This window comes from Lolium rigidum, chromosome 3 (assembly GCF_022539505.1).
Source record: "Lolium rigidum isolate FL_2022 chromosome 3, APGP_CSIRO_Lrig_0.1, whole genome shotgun sequence".
Classification (NCBI taxonomy): Eukaryota; Viridiplantae; Streptophyta; class Magnoliopsida; order Poales; family Poaceae; genus Lolium; species Lolium rigidum.
Window position 1 is genome coordinate 359131038 of NC_061510.1, and position 15903 is coordinate 359146940.

At 42.7% G+C, this 15903-nt stretch overlaps 1 protein-coding gene across 1 annotated transcript; it reads left to right on the plus strand.

Annotated features, from left to right (window-relative positions):
- The first annotated feature begins 3461 nt into the window (after nt 1–3461).
- Nucleotides 3462–7204, plus strand: LOC124700399 (phosphatidylinositol transfer protein PDR17-like). Its single transcript, XM_047232530.1, has 6 exons — nt 3462–3826; nt 5133–5225; nt 5871–6047; nt 6154–6252; nt 6376–6621; nt 6750–7204. The coding sequence occupies exons 2-6, from the start codon at nt 5163–5165 to the stop codon at nt 7014–7016; spliced, it is 852 nt and encodes a 283-aa protein (XP_047088486.1). The 5' UTR covers nt 3462–3826; nt 5133–5162; the 3' UTR covers nt 7017–7204.
- The last annotated feature ends 8699 nt before the right edge of the window (nt 7205–15903 follow it).

The window sequence follows — 15903 nt, forward strand, 5'->3', positions numbered from 1 at the left end:
CCCTCTCCTTCCTCTCACTCGCGACCGCACTCTCACCTCCCCCAAACTGTCACATCACCCGGCGGTTCCCCTCCGGCCGACCAAACCGTCGGACCGACGCACGGAGGAGCACCGGTACTGGAGGAGGAGACCTCGACGAGCAGCACCGCGACATCGGCCACAATTTTCTCTGTAGTCTTCATCGGCATCTCGACTTCGCCCGCGACCTCGAGATTGTCCTCAGATGGAACAATGGCGGTAACGACCTCTCCTTCTCATCTTCATACTCGTTCTGGCAGAACATGCCATTCTCGGGCATTTCCGACGACATGCACATTAGATCTGCTAGGGTTTCCGTTAGGATAGCGTTCGGATTGACGTTTGCAAGTTCTTCATCCCTATTTCTTGCTTGTCCAGTTCTTGCTTTTCACGGTCTCGATTTGCTTAGATTTGTTACTCTAGTGTCGGATTGCGGTCGATCCTTCCTAGACCGGGCTTTGGATTGGTGAAACTGGTAGATTGTACTGTGCATGCATAGAGGGGAATGTTTTTTTTTGTGTTTGGGTTTACCATGTTGTGATTGTTGTGCGAAAGATTGAGCTGAGTCGCGCTAGTTTGTTCAGACGCAAGAGGAGTGGGAGGACTTGAAGAAGGAAGTTGTTATGCTCAAGAATATGCAGAGAACGCAAGCACAAGTGATGAGGGCTAAGAAACAGGAATGGGAGGCAGAAAAAAGGCTTTGGAGGCTGAGAAGAGAAAGCTATAGTATGACATATACGATCTGCTTCAAGTGAACTTTGCAATCAAGGACAAGCTCAAGAGGATCAGGGCTACTTGTGACGAGTGATGAATGTGATGTAGATGTACTGTACGATAATTTGTAATGTGGCCTAAGTACAATTTGTAATGTACCCTAAGTACCACTCGTAATGTACTCAATTTGAAGTGCTACTTGTGTTGTTTCTTGATTGAACTAGGCCAATGATTATAACCTAGGATCATAGTATGAGGAGATGATTGATGACAACCTATGGCATGACTTAACATGACCATGCCATTGGTTCTGTTCAAACATCTCCTACATATGTCCTCATTGTATGAGGCCTCTGATACCCTGCTTTGCATGTTTCTGCTTCTTGAGTTCTGCATTGGCCAATGATTCAATTATGGCACAACGGCAAGCATGGTGCTGCCCTCAAACTTAGTCATGTGTGTCATATTACTAGCATACTAGACTTACGTTGGGGATAATCCATTTGCCTGCAGTGTGATCCTACATATGAGGCCTCGTTTTCATATGTCTGGTGCATTGGCCAATGATTCAACAAAGGCACAATGGAAGGCTAGGTGGTGGCCTCAAACTTAGTCATGTGTGCCACTATCGTAGCACACTACATTTAGGGTGTGTTTGTTAGCCCGGGTCACCAGAGAAAGCCATTCTCAAGTGAGACAAGTTGACCTCATACAAGCTGAGCTGGGATTTTACCACACGTTTGGTAGGTCGGGTATGCTCATACATGCTCAACCAAGATGTTGTTTGGGAAGAAAATCTGAGGTCAACCAGGCTGGTTCGAATTTTTTACACAAAGGACCTTGAATCGATAAATAGAAAGCAATCAGGTCCTGGAGGCTTCGCGTGCAGGGAATCAGGCTGGTCGGCGGCATCGTTGATGGCCCTGCCGGCGCTTGGCCGTCGTCCGCCATGGGTGCGCACGGAGGCGGCGTGGACAGGTGACGCGAGGAGGCGTTGGGCGGCGTTGGCTCGAGGCGGCGTTGAGGTGCTCGCGGCGACGCGAGGACGATGCGCGAGGGAAGCCGTGGCGGCGGAGCTTGCTGCCGGCGGCCGGGGCGGGGGAGGCCATGCCTGGAGGAGCCAGGAGCGGCGTGGGGAGGGGCCGGGGGTGGCGGTTGGTGGCTGCTATCGTGAGCTGCGGACGGGGGAGTTTGGGGATGGTTGACTAGAGAGAGATGAAACGGTGGAAAATGAGGGAGAAGAGAGGTGGGGGTCGGGGTGCGGGGGCGCAGCGGGCTGCTACGGTCTTTGCGGGGATGAGGAGAGCTCGGGCGAGGAGCGAAGCCCGATTTGAGCTTCCCTCCTCGGCCCGGCTCGAGCCCTTTTCGTATGAGTTGGGCAGTGCTGATAAGACCCGACCCGGGCTAACAAACGCCTTCTTTGCTCCATATCTCGGTTGGGATGAGATTTTCTGAGTAGCCCCGGGCTACCAAACACACCCTTAGTTTGTGGCCACTCCCTATGCATGTCGTGTGAGCAAATGTATGAGGCCTTACTAATGTTATCAATGTCCGTTTTCATCTAAACTACTTGTGAGCAGGCACACCTCTAATTGCTTGTGTTCTTCTGGCAGACAGAGAAGATCATGCTTCACCTGCTGAGGTTCCCGACGAGGGACCGGCGAAGAAGCGTCGTGGAAGGCCGGCTAAGGCCGGCCACTTCCACGAGGAGGCAGGCCGAACCACTTCCTCAAAATCAACTTCAAGCCCACCTTCGGCCGGCTCACGATCCCTAAAGCTTTCGTCAAGTGGTTCGGAGAAATCCCTTCCAACATCATCGTCACCACCAACACCGGATGCAATTAGAGGATGACTACGAGGAGAGAAGGCAATGACACATTCATCGACGAGGGATGGACGGCCTTCGCCGTCGCCCATCAGCTCAAGGTAGGCCAGTTCATCACCTTCAGGAAGGTGTCCTCCATGGAGTACAGTGTGGTCATCTACTGAGGTGGTGAGCAGGTTCCCGTACCATGGCGATGACACGAGGTGCGTCGTCTCCGAGCATCATGTCTGAAGCTAACCTGGTACCATGTCGTGTCTAGCTGTTGGTCGTGTCTAGTGTGTTGAACTATGATCATGTGTGCTGTGTCCAGAACTATGATCGTGTCTGCAAAATGTTGTGTCGTGAACTTGTGGCGTCTATGATCATTGCTAAGTTCTCTGTCGTCTATGATTGTGTTGTTACTTGTGTTGTTGATCGCTGGTAACCTCACCACTGAAGGGAAGAGGTTACCAGAACCGGATTATGGGTTGCAACCAAACATCAGATGCGCCGTTCTGGGCTGCTACAAGGTCTGAAAACCGACCTACCAAGAGCTCAAATCTTCACGGAGCCGAAAAATCTCCATGTAGACCACCAAACAAAGTCGTTTTTATGGCCCATGGCCGTCTTAAACGCGCAAGGGTCTCCTTTATGCAGCGCCAGTGATGCAGGAAATTGGACCAGGCAACCAAACGCGCAGTTGGTCCTTCGTGGGTGCCTAACACCTATATTCACCTAGAGACGCCCGCTCCTTCTTGTTTTCATGGTGGAACCCCTTTCCGTCTGTCTGATGGTCCATAAGATGAGCATGGTCGCAGATTTATGTGAGATAGAGACGCATATCGTACGAGCATGTGAGTCTGTTCCTTGTGATAAAAACCAAAATGCTTATCACGGGCCATCCAAGTCCAACAAATCCCACCCAACTATTTTTCAGTGCAGGCCTGCAGCAGCCTCGATCTGACGTCAACACTATAAAATCCAAAGCACACCTTATCGTCATCATCAAGGAATAAACAAGCCGGCCACAAATTGACCCTCCAATGCCGTGCTCCTCAAAATCCCTTCTCTTAGTCAGCGCGTGAATTCCGTTCCACGGCGTTGTTGCCTCGTCAGCTCCCTCCCGCGATTATTCTCGCCGCCCCGAGAGGATAAAAGTCCAGTCCAACTCTCTACATTTCAGTTTTCCTAGCGCTAGCAGACCACCGCCGAACCAGTTCATCTTGGTCTCAATCCCCGGTCTGGTTCGTCTGCGTCTCGCTGGGGCTTCACGCTTGGTCGTCTATCCTGGTATGGAGATCTTCCTTTGCTTTCTTGATTCGATTTCCATTTCTCGTTCTTGATATCTGGTGGATTGGTAACTGCGCGCTGTGATGGATTCTTGCCTATTCATCTTCTGATGATACTCTCTGAAAAAAATTGCGTTTCGCTCTCTATAAGCATGAACATGTTCTTCTTTTCAGAAGGGAAAGATGTGTAGCATCATCTGCAGAGCTTTATGGATTCCGAAATCTTTACACCCACTATTTTTATGAACCCGTCTTATTCGTTCTGATCCATGCTGCGTTACGAGATTCAGGATTTCTGCCCAAATGAGTTATTCAGATGATAGGACTATCATGTTGAAACCTTCAGCGTCCACAACCTTCGCCCTTAAAGCAGAGTTTCAGTACAAAAAAAAAAAACCGCTCTCTGGAAACATCTGTGCCAATCCTATTTGGTGCCATTGTACAACGATCTCAACTTTACTTGGCCTTTGCGGTAGTATTGATCGACTGAAGATTACGGTTATATCTGGAGGAGATTACGGTAGCATTGAGTGAATTGCTTGTGTTTTCTGTGTCTTAATTAGTTTCCTGGAATAGTACGTTACCTTTATAGGCTTGACTTTTTGCTGGCCTAGAGACCTAATTGGTACTACATGATAGCAAATAAGGGGAAGAGGCACCGATCATTTTGTGTCGATAGAGACAGCCGGAAAATCGGTGCTACTATTTATTATATGCGGAAATGGGTCCGAATATCTGTGTCCATAATTCATTGAGACTTCAGAGTATGTTTAAGTATTTTTGCCAAAATAATGAGTAGGTTAAGTATATACTCAAAAAATAAGAAGATTCATTAGATTGAATCTTTGCGACAATATACTTTGAAGTATGAATATTGGCGCACAAAAGAGTATTATGCAGTAGAATACTGGAAATTTTATTATGCTATGGTCAACTTATGTCCAACTTTAGTTATGATTTTGTAGTGTTCTTGGGGGCTCGTTTATAATAGGAACAAAGTGAGATAATATCTGGTGGGATACAGAACCAATCTTTGCAATCCGTTTCTCTAAAAAAAATCACTGTAGACTTATTAAGAAGTTTGATCAAACATGAAAATGATTTTCCATGTTTGCTGTATTAATATTACTCTAGTATTTATATAAATTTACATTCATTTCATATTACTTTCTTCTTCAATACTTCCTCTGTTCCATAATTGTTGTCGTGTTTTTAGTACTGACATGGACTAGTTAACATCTATGTGGGTTTGCACAAGGCTTGGCCATGGTTACTTAATATTACTCCAAATATTTTTTCTATTTAAGGATTCAGGATCATTGAGAGTTGAAGAAATCATGTTTCGGAGAAAGCATACCTCTCACTTCAATTTAGATGAAGCTGAACAGAGACAAGCAAAGGTATTTTTTGAATAAGTTTCAGGGTGGCAGTATTTGTTTATCTCAGGTGTCCCTCTTAGTATTTTTAAACAAATGAAAATTGTCAAACTTACAGTAATAGCCCGAACGGCTGTGGCATATTAAATCAAGAACAGGGGGACATGTATGACAGCTTATATTTTAAGCCAAACGCTTTATTTTCAGATATGATGTTATTAGTGAACTTGCAACTCCACCTTCACCTGTTACATGATTTCCATTTTAGGATGATAACAACTCTCCATTTTATGGATATATAGAAAATGTCGCAAGGTCGTAATGACATATTCATGCACACTCTTTTGATATAAATGTATCAACCAGCTTTGTAATCTACTTAACATAGTTCCTTGCAAGGATGGTCATAGATGATTATGAATCATGATCTGAAGAAATGTATCTTAGTTAGCACAAGGAACTCTCTTGTGGGTCTTTATGTTTTCAATTGTCGTGAAGCTCATAAGCAATATCAATACTTACTAGTCCTTGTTTTGGAAAATTGTCGTTCATCCTCTATCTGTATAAAGCATACAAGGTTGACATATACTTAATTTTCTGGTTTCTTTATTTACACATGTAGCTACATTTCCGCGTCGGTTCTCTTACGTAACAATCTCCTGTGAGCAGATCAATGAACTGAGAGCTGCACTTGGGCCTTTGTCCGCTCATGGAGAGAAGTACTGCAATGAGGCATGCTTGGAAAGATATTTAGAAGCCCGAAATTGGAATGTTGACAAGTCTAGGAAAATGTTGGAACAAAGTCTCAAGTGGAGGGCAGATAACAGGCCTGAGGCTATTCGCTGGGTAATTGTGTTTTTCTTTTTTTTTTCCTTGCTTGCTTTGCTAAGTAATGTTTATTTGTTGGTAAAGTGGATAAACGTTCCATTAATCGTTTGTCTCTTGATTTCAGCCTGATGTGTCTTCTGAAGCAGAAACAGGTAAAATGTACAGAGCGAGTTTCCCTGATAGAGAGGGTAAAACCGTAGTTGTAATGAGACCTGCAAAGCAGGTAAGAACTCAACATGTTTAAAATTGTCATTTGGCATTCCTTTCATTTTTTGAAACTGTTAGTATCTAGCTTCCTTAACCCAGAACTAGAACTCATCTGTACAATGTTGTCGTACAATTTCAGAATACATCATCTCACGAAGGACAGGTGCAGCATCTTGTATATACCTTGGAGAATGCAGTCCTCAGCCTGCCTGAAGGTCAAGACAAAATGGTGTGGCTGATAGACTTCACAGGATGGACACTTGCCCATGCAACCCCCATAAAGACTGCCAGAGAGAGTATGAGTGTCCTGCAAAACCATTACCCAGAGAGGCTTGCAATTGCATTTCTATTCAATGCACCCAAAGTATTTGAGGCTTCTTTTAAGGTGTAGGCTTTGAACATCACCCCTTCATAAACATAGTGTTGAATATCTGGTTTTTATTCGCATTATATTAAAATAGCTGTAGTGTCAGTATGAAAATTTTCCAACTTACATGTTTCAAATGGTTTCAGGTTCTCAAACGATTGGTTGACCCAAAATCACTCAAGAAACTGAACTTTGTGTACAAGGAGAACGAGGAGAGCATGAAGATAATGTACAGACACATTGATCCGGAAGTCCTTCCAGTTGAGTTTGGAGGGCAGAACAATGTGGTGTACAACCATGAAGAATACTCCAAATTGATGACGAAAGATGACATCAAAACGGCAAGCTTCTGGGCAGCTGATGTTAACCATGTCACGAACGGTCACTCGGTTCCTGAGGTTACACCGCAGTAGTCTCTCGTTGTTGCTAAAGAAAGTTGAGGAGCATCACCCAGCCAATTATACGGATTTGACACCGCTCTGAAAGAGGAATACATAGATAAACAGAGTCGTAGTGGTATTGTTTGGATAGAAGTCTCACTTGTAATGCTGCACCACCATGTATACTTCTTCATCCCCAAATAAGTGGTTATTTTTTTTCACAGAACAATTTTCTCACATAGACCAGATCACCAGAACTATACACACACTAAACAATATTACCTAGTAGTATCACTTGTCTTCTATCTGCAAGAGCATTTTTGGTCGACTCCCCTCAACGCCGTCTGTCAAGATCGCCGGATCAAGCGTATTGGGGGCGCCTCTCCCTAGCCACACCCCCAATAGTCTTTGTTTTTAAATTAAACCGCAATTTAAATTTCACTCAAATTTAATTATATTTTACAAATTTGAATGAAATTCAACTAAAATTTAAGCCTAAACCTAAACTTAACTAATCGTGCTGCCGGTAATAGAATCAGTTGTAGTCCTCCTCCTGCGGCTTCTCGTCCTTGACGCTGCTAGGGCCTCTTGCCTACGACGTCGCTGTCGTCGACGAGGTCGAAGTAGTTGGATTTGTCGTGTGCCAACCACTCGACGCCGACGGACAACGACGTTGCAATTGCGCGCAGGTCACTGTGCGACACCTAGAGGGCGAGAGCGAGCCCCGGGCTGTCGGCGGTGCCTTCTGGTGTCCTCCTGCCATCACTCCTCACCTTGGCCGGCCTTCTTCGTTGGGAGCCCCATCTCCTTCTTCAGACGGTAGAAACTGACCGTGCTTGTGGCTGCAACGACTACCATGCCGGTTCGCGTAGGATAATGCCACGGTCGCATGGAGGCACATGTTTCCTTGGTAAGGAGAGCGGCTCCTCCTTCACCTCGTGCTTCGGGACATGAAAAGACGGTTACATGGCGTAGACAATGAGAAGCGTGCTGCTGAGGATGACAAGAGCAATGTCGTCCTACTCGGAGCCTAGAATATTGTCGTCCTCTTCGGAGCCTAGCGTGCCAATGCGTGCAAGGTGGCGAGGAGGTATGAATCGCGATGCAATCAAACAGTGTAGAAATAGACTAAGCACTAACCGATAGCTCGAGATTTATCAATCCATAGCCATGCAACTTTCCCGATTTGTGTGGCTGTGATTTAATGTTGATATATTAGTGAGGAGTATATAGTGGAAAACCATGTTTCTAACTGCAGAATGTAGATTAACTTGAAACTAAAATCTATCCGAGGATGATGCTTATAAAAAAGATTATTTAAGTAGTATTTTTTTATCACAAAACATAGTCTAAACTTAGCAGACCACAAGCTTACTTGAAAGTATAAATTACAATGATATAACAAATAACACTTCAAATAATAGTTTAGGACATTGTTATATGGTTAATAATGTTGAATTACTAATAGAAAATTATACCTGGTTATAATGTAGCGTGCAAAGTATTAATTTCTAGTAAGTGTAAAAGTTCATTACAAATTATTATTATGTTAGTTCCTCTTGAGGTAAAATTGTAATAATTAGTTCTGAGCCCTTAGACAGTCGAGCACTCAGATGTCGCAGTCAGCGCCTGTGAGAGTGCAGATGCTCGGTCTCACCGCCACGGGCAACGTTGGCACTAAGGTTAAGAGCGCTCGACGATGACAACGTCTTTTTGGATATACATGCATAAAATAGTGATATTTAAATACCTTATTATTCAACGGTATGACAATTGAGTTATACGCATTCATTTAAATCTTATTTATTTGAAAGTTCAAGAGTCTAAACTCTTATTTTTTATGTATTTTTAAAATGTGAGATTCTATATTCCTTTCTAATACTATATCATATAATCACATGTCATGCTAATTAAAGTATTGTATTGTATATGCTAAAATACTCTGTGATGTAATGTTATGCTAAATCATGGTTAATGTTTGACTCGAAAGACAAGGAAGATTTATACACCGAAATGAAAGGAGTAACTAAATTGTTCATGCTTATACAACTCTATGAAGAAGAAATAGATAGATACATAAATGAGTAGATCTATTGTTTAGATAAAAAAGATTGAGTGCATAGTGTCTCACTTGTATTTTTCCACCACCATGTATTAGTTTTTTTTACCAAGACCATGTATTAGTTTTTCATACCCAAATAAGTGATTTCACGAAAAAAAAAATTGTATCTGAATTTTATACGCTCAGTTGACTACTATGTAGTTACCCTTTCCAGAAGCTCTAGGGTAGTACTTCATAAAAGGGCAGGTGGGACAAAAGAGGAGGAGGAGATGGGGAGCCGGTCGGCCAGCCGTAGGGCTACCGCCGCGCGCGTGCCCCTTCCCCCACCCAATCGGCCCAAGTGGGCCAGCCCATGTGGCCCGGACGGCCACCTCCTTATCCTCACCATGGGCCCCTAGCATATGGGGCCCATTTAGGGGGGGATGCATTTTTAAATAAAAAACATGTTTTTGTGCAATATTTTCACTGAAGCAGACCTGAGTTGGACTGTGATTGTCCTCGAGGCCGCCCCATCATTGAAAAATGCTCAAAATTTTCTCTTCTAAGCCTTGTAAAAATGTCATTCAGCAATTCTCTAAAAGGTTTTTTGGGGGAGGGGGCGGTGAGTCACTCACTTGTGCATAGCTCTACCTATGGTCAAACTCAATATCAGACATCATAAACAAGCCGAGTAAAGATCCAAAATTTGAACACAACGTTCTCTAGTGAACATCACGGCACCTAGAGGGGTGGCTGAGCGGGTGACGTGGACCATTGTCAGCGCTGACGTACCCGCGATGCACGTGAAAAATATGTCAAGCTTTTGCAAAGCAAATATGGTGAGGGGGGGGGGGGGGGACAGAAAATATCCATGCTTGGTGGCAAACGCTAAAAAGTTTGCCTCTAAGCCTTGTAAAAAAAATCATTCAGTAATTCTATACAAGTTGCCCCCCTCCCCCTTCCCCACTTGTGCATTGTTCTGGTTCAAAATAGCACTTCTCTAAGCTTGCCCAACACTACAAAAATCTTGTAGCTACAACAACTATATTGTATTATTTTAATAAATTCAGCGAAGAATCTAATGAAACTATGGCCTTCATCGACCTCAATAAAGTTTTAATTGGGATAAATTTGGAACTTTAATTAATTTATAGTAAATTAAATGCCTGCGCTCCAAAATACCACCATATATAATTAAATTTATTGATCAAAACTTTGAAAGATTACCTAGATTCTCTCATTTTTTTCTATGCTGATGGATAATCGAGGTTATCTCATATTCCTATTCCTAAGGATAATTACGGGAAAAAAATTAATTGTCCCGTTGGTACTTTTTCTTATCGAAGAATGTTTTTGTTTATGCATTGCACCCTCTACATTTCGAAGATGTATGAATGTTGTAATCTAATATTTACGAAAATATATGGAGGTTGATTGTGTTGGAGATATGCCCAAGAGGCAATAATAAAATGGTTATTATAATATATCTTTGTGTTTATGATAATGTTTGCATACCATGCTATAATTGTATTAACCGAAACATTGATACATGTGTGTTATGTAAACAACAAGGAGTCCCTAGTAAGCCTCTTGTATAACTAGCTTGTTGATTAATGGATGATCATGGTTTCGTGATCATGAACATTGGATGTTGTTAATAACAAGGTTATGTCATTGGGTGAATGATATAATGGACATACACCCAAATAAGCGTAGCATGAGATCAAGTCATTAAATTCAATTTGCTATAAGCTTTCAATACATAGTTGCCTAAGTCCTTCGACCATGAGATCATGTAAATCACTTACACCGGAAGGGTACTTTGATTACATCAAACGCCATTGCGTAAATGGGTGGTTATAAAGATGGGATTAAGTATTTGGAAAGTGTGAGTTGAGGCATATGGATCAATAGTGGGATTTGTCCATCCCGATGACGGATAGATATACTCTGGGCCCTCTCGGTGGAATGTCATCTGATTAGCTTGCAAGCATATGATTGGATCATAGGAGATGACATACCACGGTACGAGTAAAGAGTACTTGTCGGTAACGAGGTCGAACAAGGTATGGAGATACCGATGATCAAACCTCGGACAAGTAAAATATCGCGAGACAAAGGGAATTGGCATCGTATGTAAATGGTTCAATCGATCACTAAGTCATCGTTGAATATGTGGGAGCCATTATGGATCTCCGGATCCCGCTATTGGTTATTGCTCGGAGAGGAGTCTCGACCATGTACGCATAGTTCGCGAACCGTAGGGTGACGCGCTTAAGGTTCGATGTCGCATAAGTAGATTCGGAATATGAGATGGAGTCCGAAGTTTGTTCGGAGTCTCGGATGAGATCCAGGACATCACGAGGAGGTCCGGAATGGTCCGGAGAATAAGATTCATATGTGGGAAGTTATTTTCCGGGGTTCGGAAAAAGTTTCGGTGTTTGACCAGAAGCTTCTAGAAGGTTCTAGAGGGCCACCGGTGGGCCCACCACCCCGGGAGGGACCACATGGGCCAAGGGAGTGCAGCCTGGCCTAATGGGCCAGGGGCACCTAGCCCTCAAGGCCCAGCTGGCCAGCCACCCTAGGGATAAGATCAAATCCGGAGGGATAAGATCAAATCCCTAAAATCGAGGGAGCAACTTTGGAAGGGGAAGCAAACTTGGAAGGGGATGATTTCTGATCCCCCTTTCCTTCTGTGCGCTGGTGGGGCCCAAGGGGCTGCCTTGGCCGCCCCTCCCTCTATAAATAGAGGAGAGGGGCAGCCGGCCACTTGCCCCTACACACCAAAGTCTGCCGCCCCCCTCTCTCCTCCACCGCAAGTCTGCTCCGGCTTGGCGAAGCCCTGCAGCTTTTCTCCTCCACCACCACCACCACGCCGTCGTGCTGCTGGGATTCCGAGGGGATCTACCACACCTCCGCTGCCCGCTGGAACGGGGAGAGGAAGGGCTACATCGACACCGTACGCGCGACCGAGTACGGAAGTCGTCTGCCGGATTGCGGCACGGGGATGATCGTCTACACCAACAACGAGATCTAATCTCGTAGGCTTTGGAAATCTTCGAGGGTTAGTCTCATATCAATCTCGTTGCTTCGATCTTGTAGATTAGATCTTGGGTGTTCCATAGATTAGATCTTGGATTTATTCGTTTTGCGGTAGGAAATTTTTTATTTTCTATGCTACGAACCCCATCAGTGGTATCAGAGCCATGTCTATGCATAGATGCATGTTGCACGAGTAGAACACAATGGTTTTGTGGGCGTTGATGCTTTTGTTGCTTTAGTTTGTGTACTTTGCATCTTGCGGGATGGTGGGATGAAGCGGCCCGGGCTAACTTTACATGACCGCGTCTCATGAGACTTGCTCCACGCTTGACATGCAACTTGTATTGCATAAGTGGCTTTGCGGGTGTCTGTCTCTCCCACCATAGTGAAGATCCAATTTACTCTTTCTATTGACAACACTAATATCGCCGTTGTGGTTCATGTTCGTAGGTAGATTGGATCTTACTCGAAAACCCTAAACCACGTAAAATATGCAAACCAAATTAGAGGCGTCTAACTTGTTTTTGCAGGGTTTGGTGATGTGATATGGCCATGATGTGATGATGATTATATTTGATGTATGAGATGTTCATTATTGTATTATGGCAACCGGCGGGAGCCTAATGGTTGTCTTTAAATTTGTTAAGACACGCGTGTCTATTCATCTTGTAATAGCTTTATTTCAAGTAGTTGTTATAGTAGCTATAAGTGATGGACAACCATGAAGCGGTGCCATGGACCTTGGTGCAATGCTCGTGATGATGGAGATCATGCTCGTGTGCTTTGGAGATGGAGATCAAAAGCACAAGAAGAAAGGCCATATCATATCACATATTATGAATTGCATGTGATGTTAATCCTTTATGCATCTTATCTTGCTTAGATCGCGACGGTAGCATTATAAGATGATCCCTCACATTAATATCAAGATAATAAAGTGTTCTCCCCTCGTATGCACCGTTGCTACGGTTCGTCGTTTTGAAGCATCTCGTGATGATCGGATGTGATAGATTCTACGTTCACATACAACGGGTGTAAGCCATGTTTGCACACGCGGAATACTTGGGTTTGCTTGGCGAGCCTAGCATGTACAGACATGGCCTCGGGACACGGGAAACCGAAAGGTTGAACACGAGTCATATGGATGATATGATCAACATGTTGATGTTCACCATTGAAGCTACATCATCTCACGTGATGATCGGTTTTGGTGTAGTGGATTTGGATCGTGTACCACTTAACAACCATGAGGGATGTTGTATTAAGTGGGAGTTCATTAGTAATTAAATTAAAACATGAACTAATTATCATGAACATAGTCTGAATAGTATTTTGAATTAAAGTTTGTAGAATTGGCATCCGTTTTCTACCATGCGCTAGTCTTGTAATTGAGATAGAAATATTGTTAAGTCTGACAAGTAACTTTACTGACTGGTACCGTATTGTTAAAGAATCAAGATATGATTAAGTCCTAATGCAAACTTTTAGTAAACCTCACATTGATGATTCAAAGAGCAATGGTTTCAATTAGTACAAAATCATCTTGTCTCCGTGAAACTTGAAGTTCAAATCCGTTTGAAAAGTAAGGAGCTGAAAATTTTGTTTTCAGAAATAAGCGAGGTATGAGATATATGTGATATCTAAGACCTTATTGCAAGATGATAGAATATAATCTAGTGAGACTACATAAACTCATAAGTTTTATGGGAATGTACGAAGGTTGAAGACGCCGGGCGTCCCAATCCTCCAACTAAGTTGGGCACTAACGATATTCGCATATCCATGAAGTGATCGTCCTCGGTATGCACCGTTGCTAAGACTCGTCGTTTCGAAGCATCACGTGATGATCGGGTGTGATAGATTCTACGTGTGCATACAACGGGTGCAAGCCAGATTTGCACATGCGAATGCGAGGTTAAACTTTACGAGCCTAGCATGTACGGACATGGTCTCGGAAAGTCGTCATGATATGATGGATAAAATGATGAGTGAAATTGTTCATCATATTACAAAGTTGCTAATAGTGAAGTCTGGAACACTTGTCATATGATGATCAACTTCAAGGTAAGAACCTCAAGATTATTGGTATTTGACCAATGGACCTAGAAGTTATTGAAGGTGAAGTGTTTTCTGAGAATAGGGAAAGCTAAAAGAGAAACCACAAAGATATTTTGGCAGGAAAGAAAGAAAAAGACTAGAAAGTCTAGCTCGGGTGTATATAGATGATATACATGTTATGGATGTATTCCTTGTTTGGTCACATAATAAAATTCTTGGGTATTTGTACCGGATTGGTTGGTATGAGATGTCATACAATACAACGCAATACAAGAATACGATGACCTAAGTGAGTCGATAAGGAATATGGTAATAATGCACGTACGGAACATAATAAAGTGTTATTATGTTTGTCGGTGGCATTCTACCTAGCCCTTAGAATTTATAATAAAGAACTTAATAAATTGTTATTTTGCTCTGGTCAAATGAAAACAATGAGTTGTTCAAATTATGACATTGCTCCATGTACGATGGATAAGTTATTATAAATCTTAATGGTTAAACACACATACATAACACTGACGCTAAAATGATTTGAATTCCACTTATTTGTGGATCCGCCATTTAGGTCATGTTAGAAAGGAACGCATGAAGGAACTCCATTTGAATGGAATTTTGGAGTCATATGATTTTTTGAATCATTTGGCACTTGCAAATCTCTTCTAAAAGGAAATGACTTAAATACCGTTCATAGGCCAAGAGTTGAACGGACAACTAACTTAGTGGAAAATACATGATGATGTATGTGGTTCACTAGGCATAGTTGTGTGCGGGAGATTCTTTTACTTCATGAAAACTTCCAACAATGAATTGAGTATATATATGTGGATATATTCGATAAGGAAGAAGTTTGAAACATTTGAATGAATTCAGATAAATTTCAGCATGAAGTGGAAATCATCGTAATAGAAAAGTCAAATATCTATGATTGGATCATGGTGGAAATATTTGAATTACAAGTTTTAGCGAACATCTAAGAGAGTTATGAAATTGTTCTACAACTCACGTTTCTTGGAGTATCATAGTGATGATGTAGTATCCGAAAGACGTATCCAAACCTTGTTGGGTTAATGATGAGATAAAATGACGCCATTATATTTTTGTGGATTATGCTTTAGAGACTACCGCTTTTACACTGAATAGAGCATCATCATGATCCGTTGAGATGACACCATACAAGTTATGGCATGGGTATAAACCCTAATAGTCCTTTCTTAAAATTTTGGTATAAGTAAATGAGTTTACAACCAAAACCGGATGAATGTCTTTGTTGGTTATCCCAAGAGAATGGATTGGGAGTTCTTCCCACTATATATGAAGTAAAAGACAAAAGTGTTTGTTAATGTTACTTGCTTATTTCCAAGAAATTGTTTTCTAGCAAAGTATTTGAGTGGGAGGACAATAGAACTTGATAAGGTTTATGAACCTGAGCGTAATGATCAGAGTAGCGCAGCATCAGAATTGGTTCCGGAAGCGGCCACGGCGATCGTGGCTCCCATGACTACAAAGTGTTTTAGCCATGGAGATCGAAGTACATATTGAACCTTGTAGGTATGGTTTACTTTGTGATCAAATAAATGATTTGTGGACAAAGGATTGTTTTTGAACAATGATAAACCAACTACATACAAAGAAGTTATGATGGGCCCTGACTCCGTTAAAATGGCTATGCGCCGTGAAATCCAAGATAGATGAATACTTTTTGAAGGTAAATGGATCTATAAAATAGATGGACTTGGATGGAATATCCTTAAAGAAGCTTGACTTATCGAAAAGTTG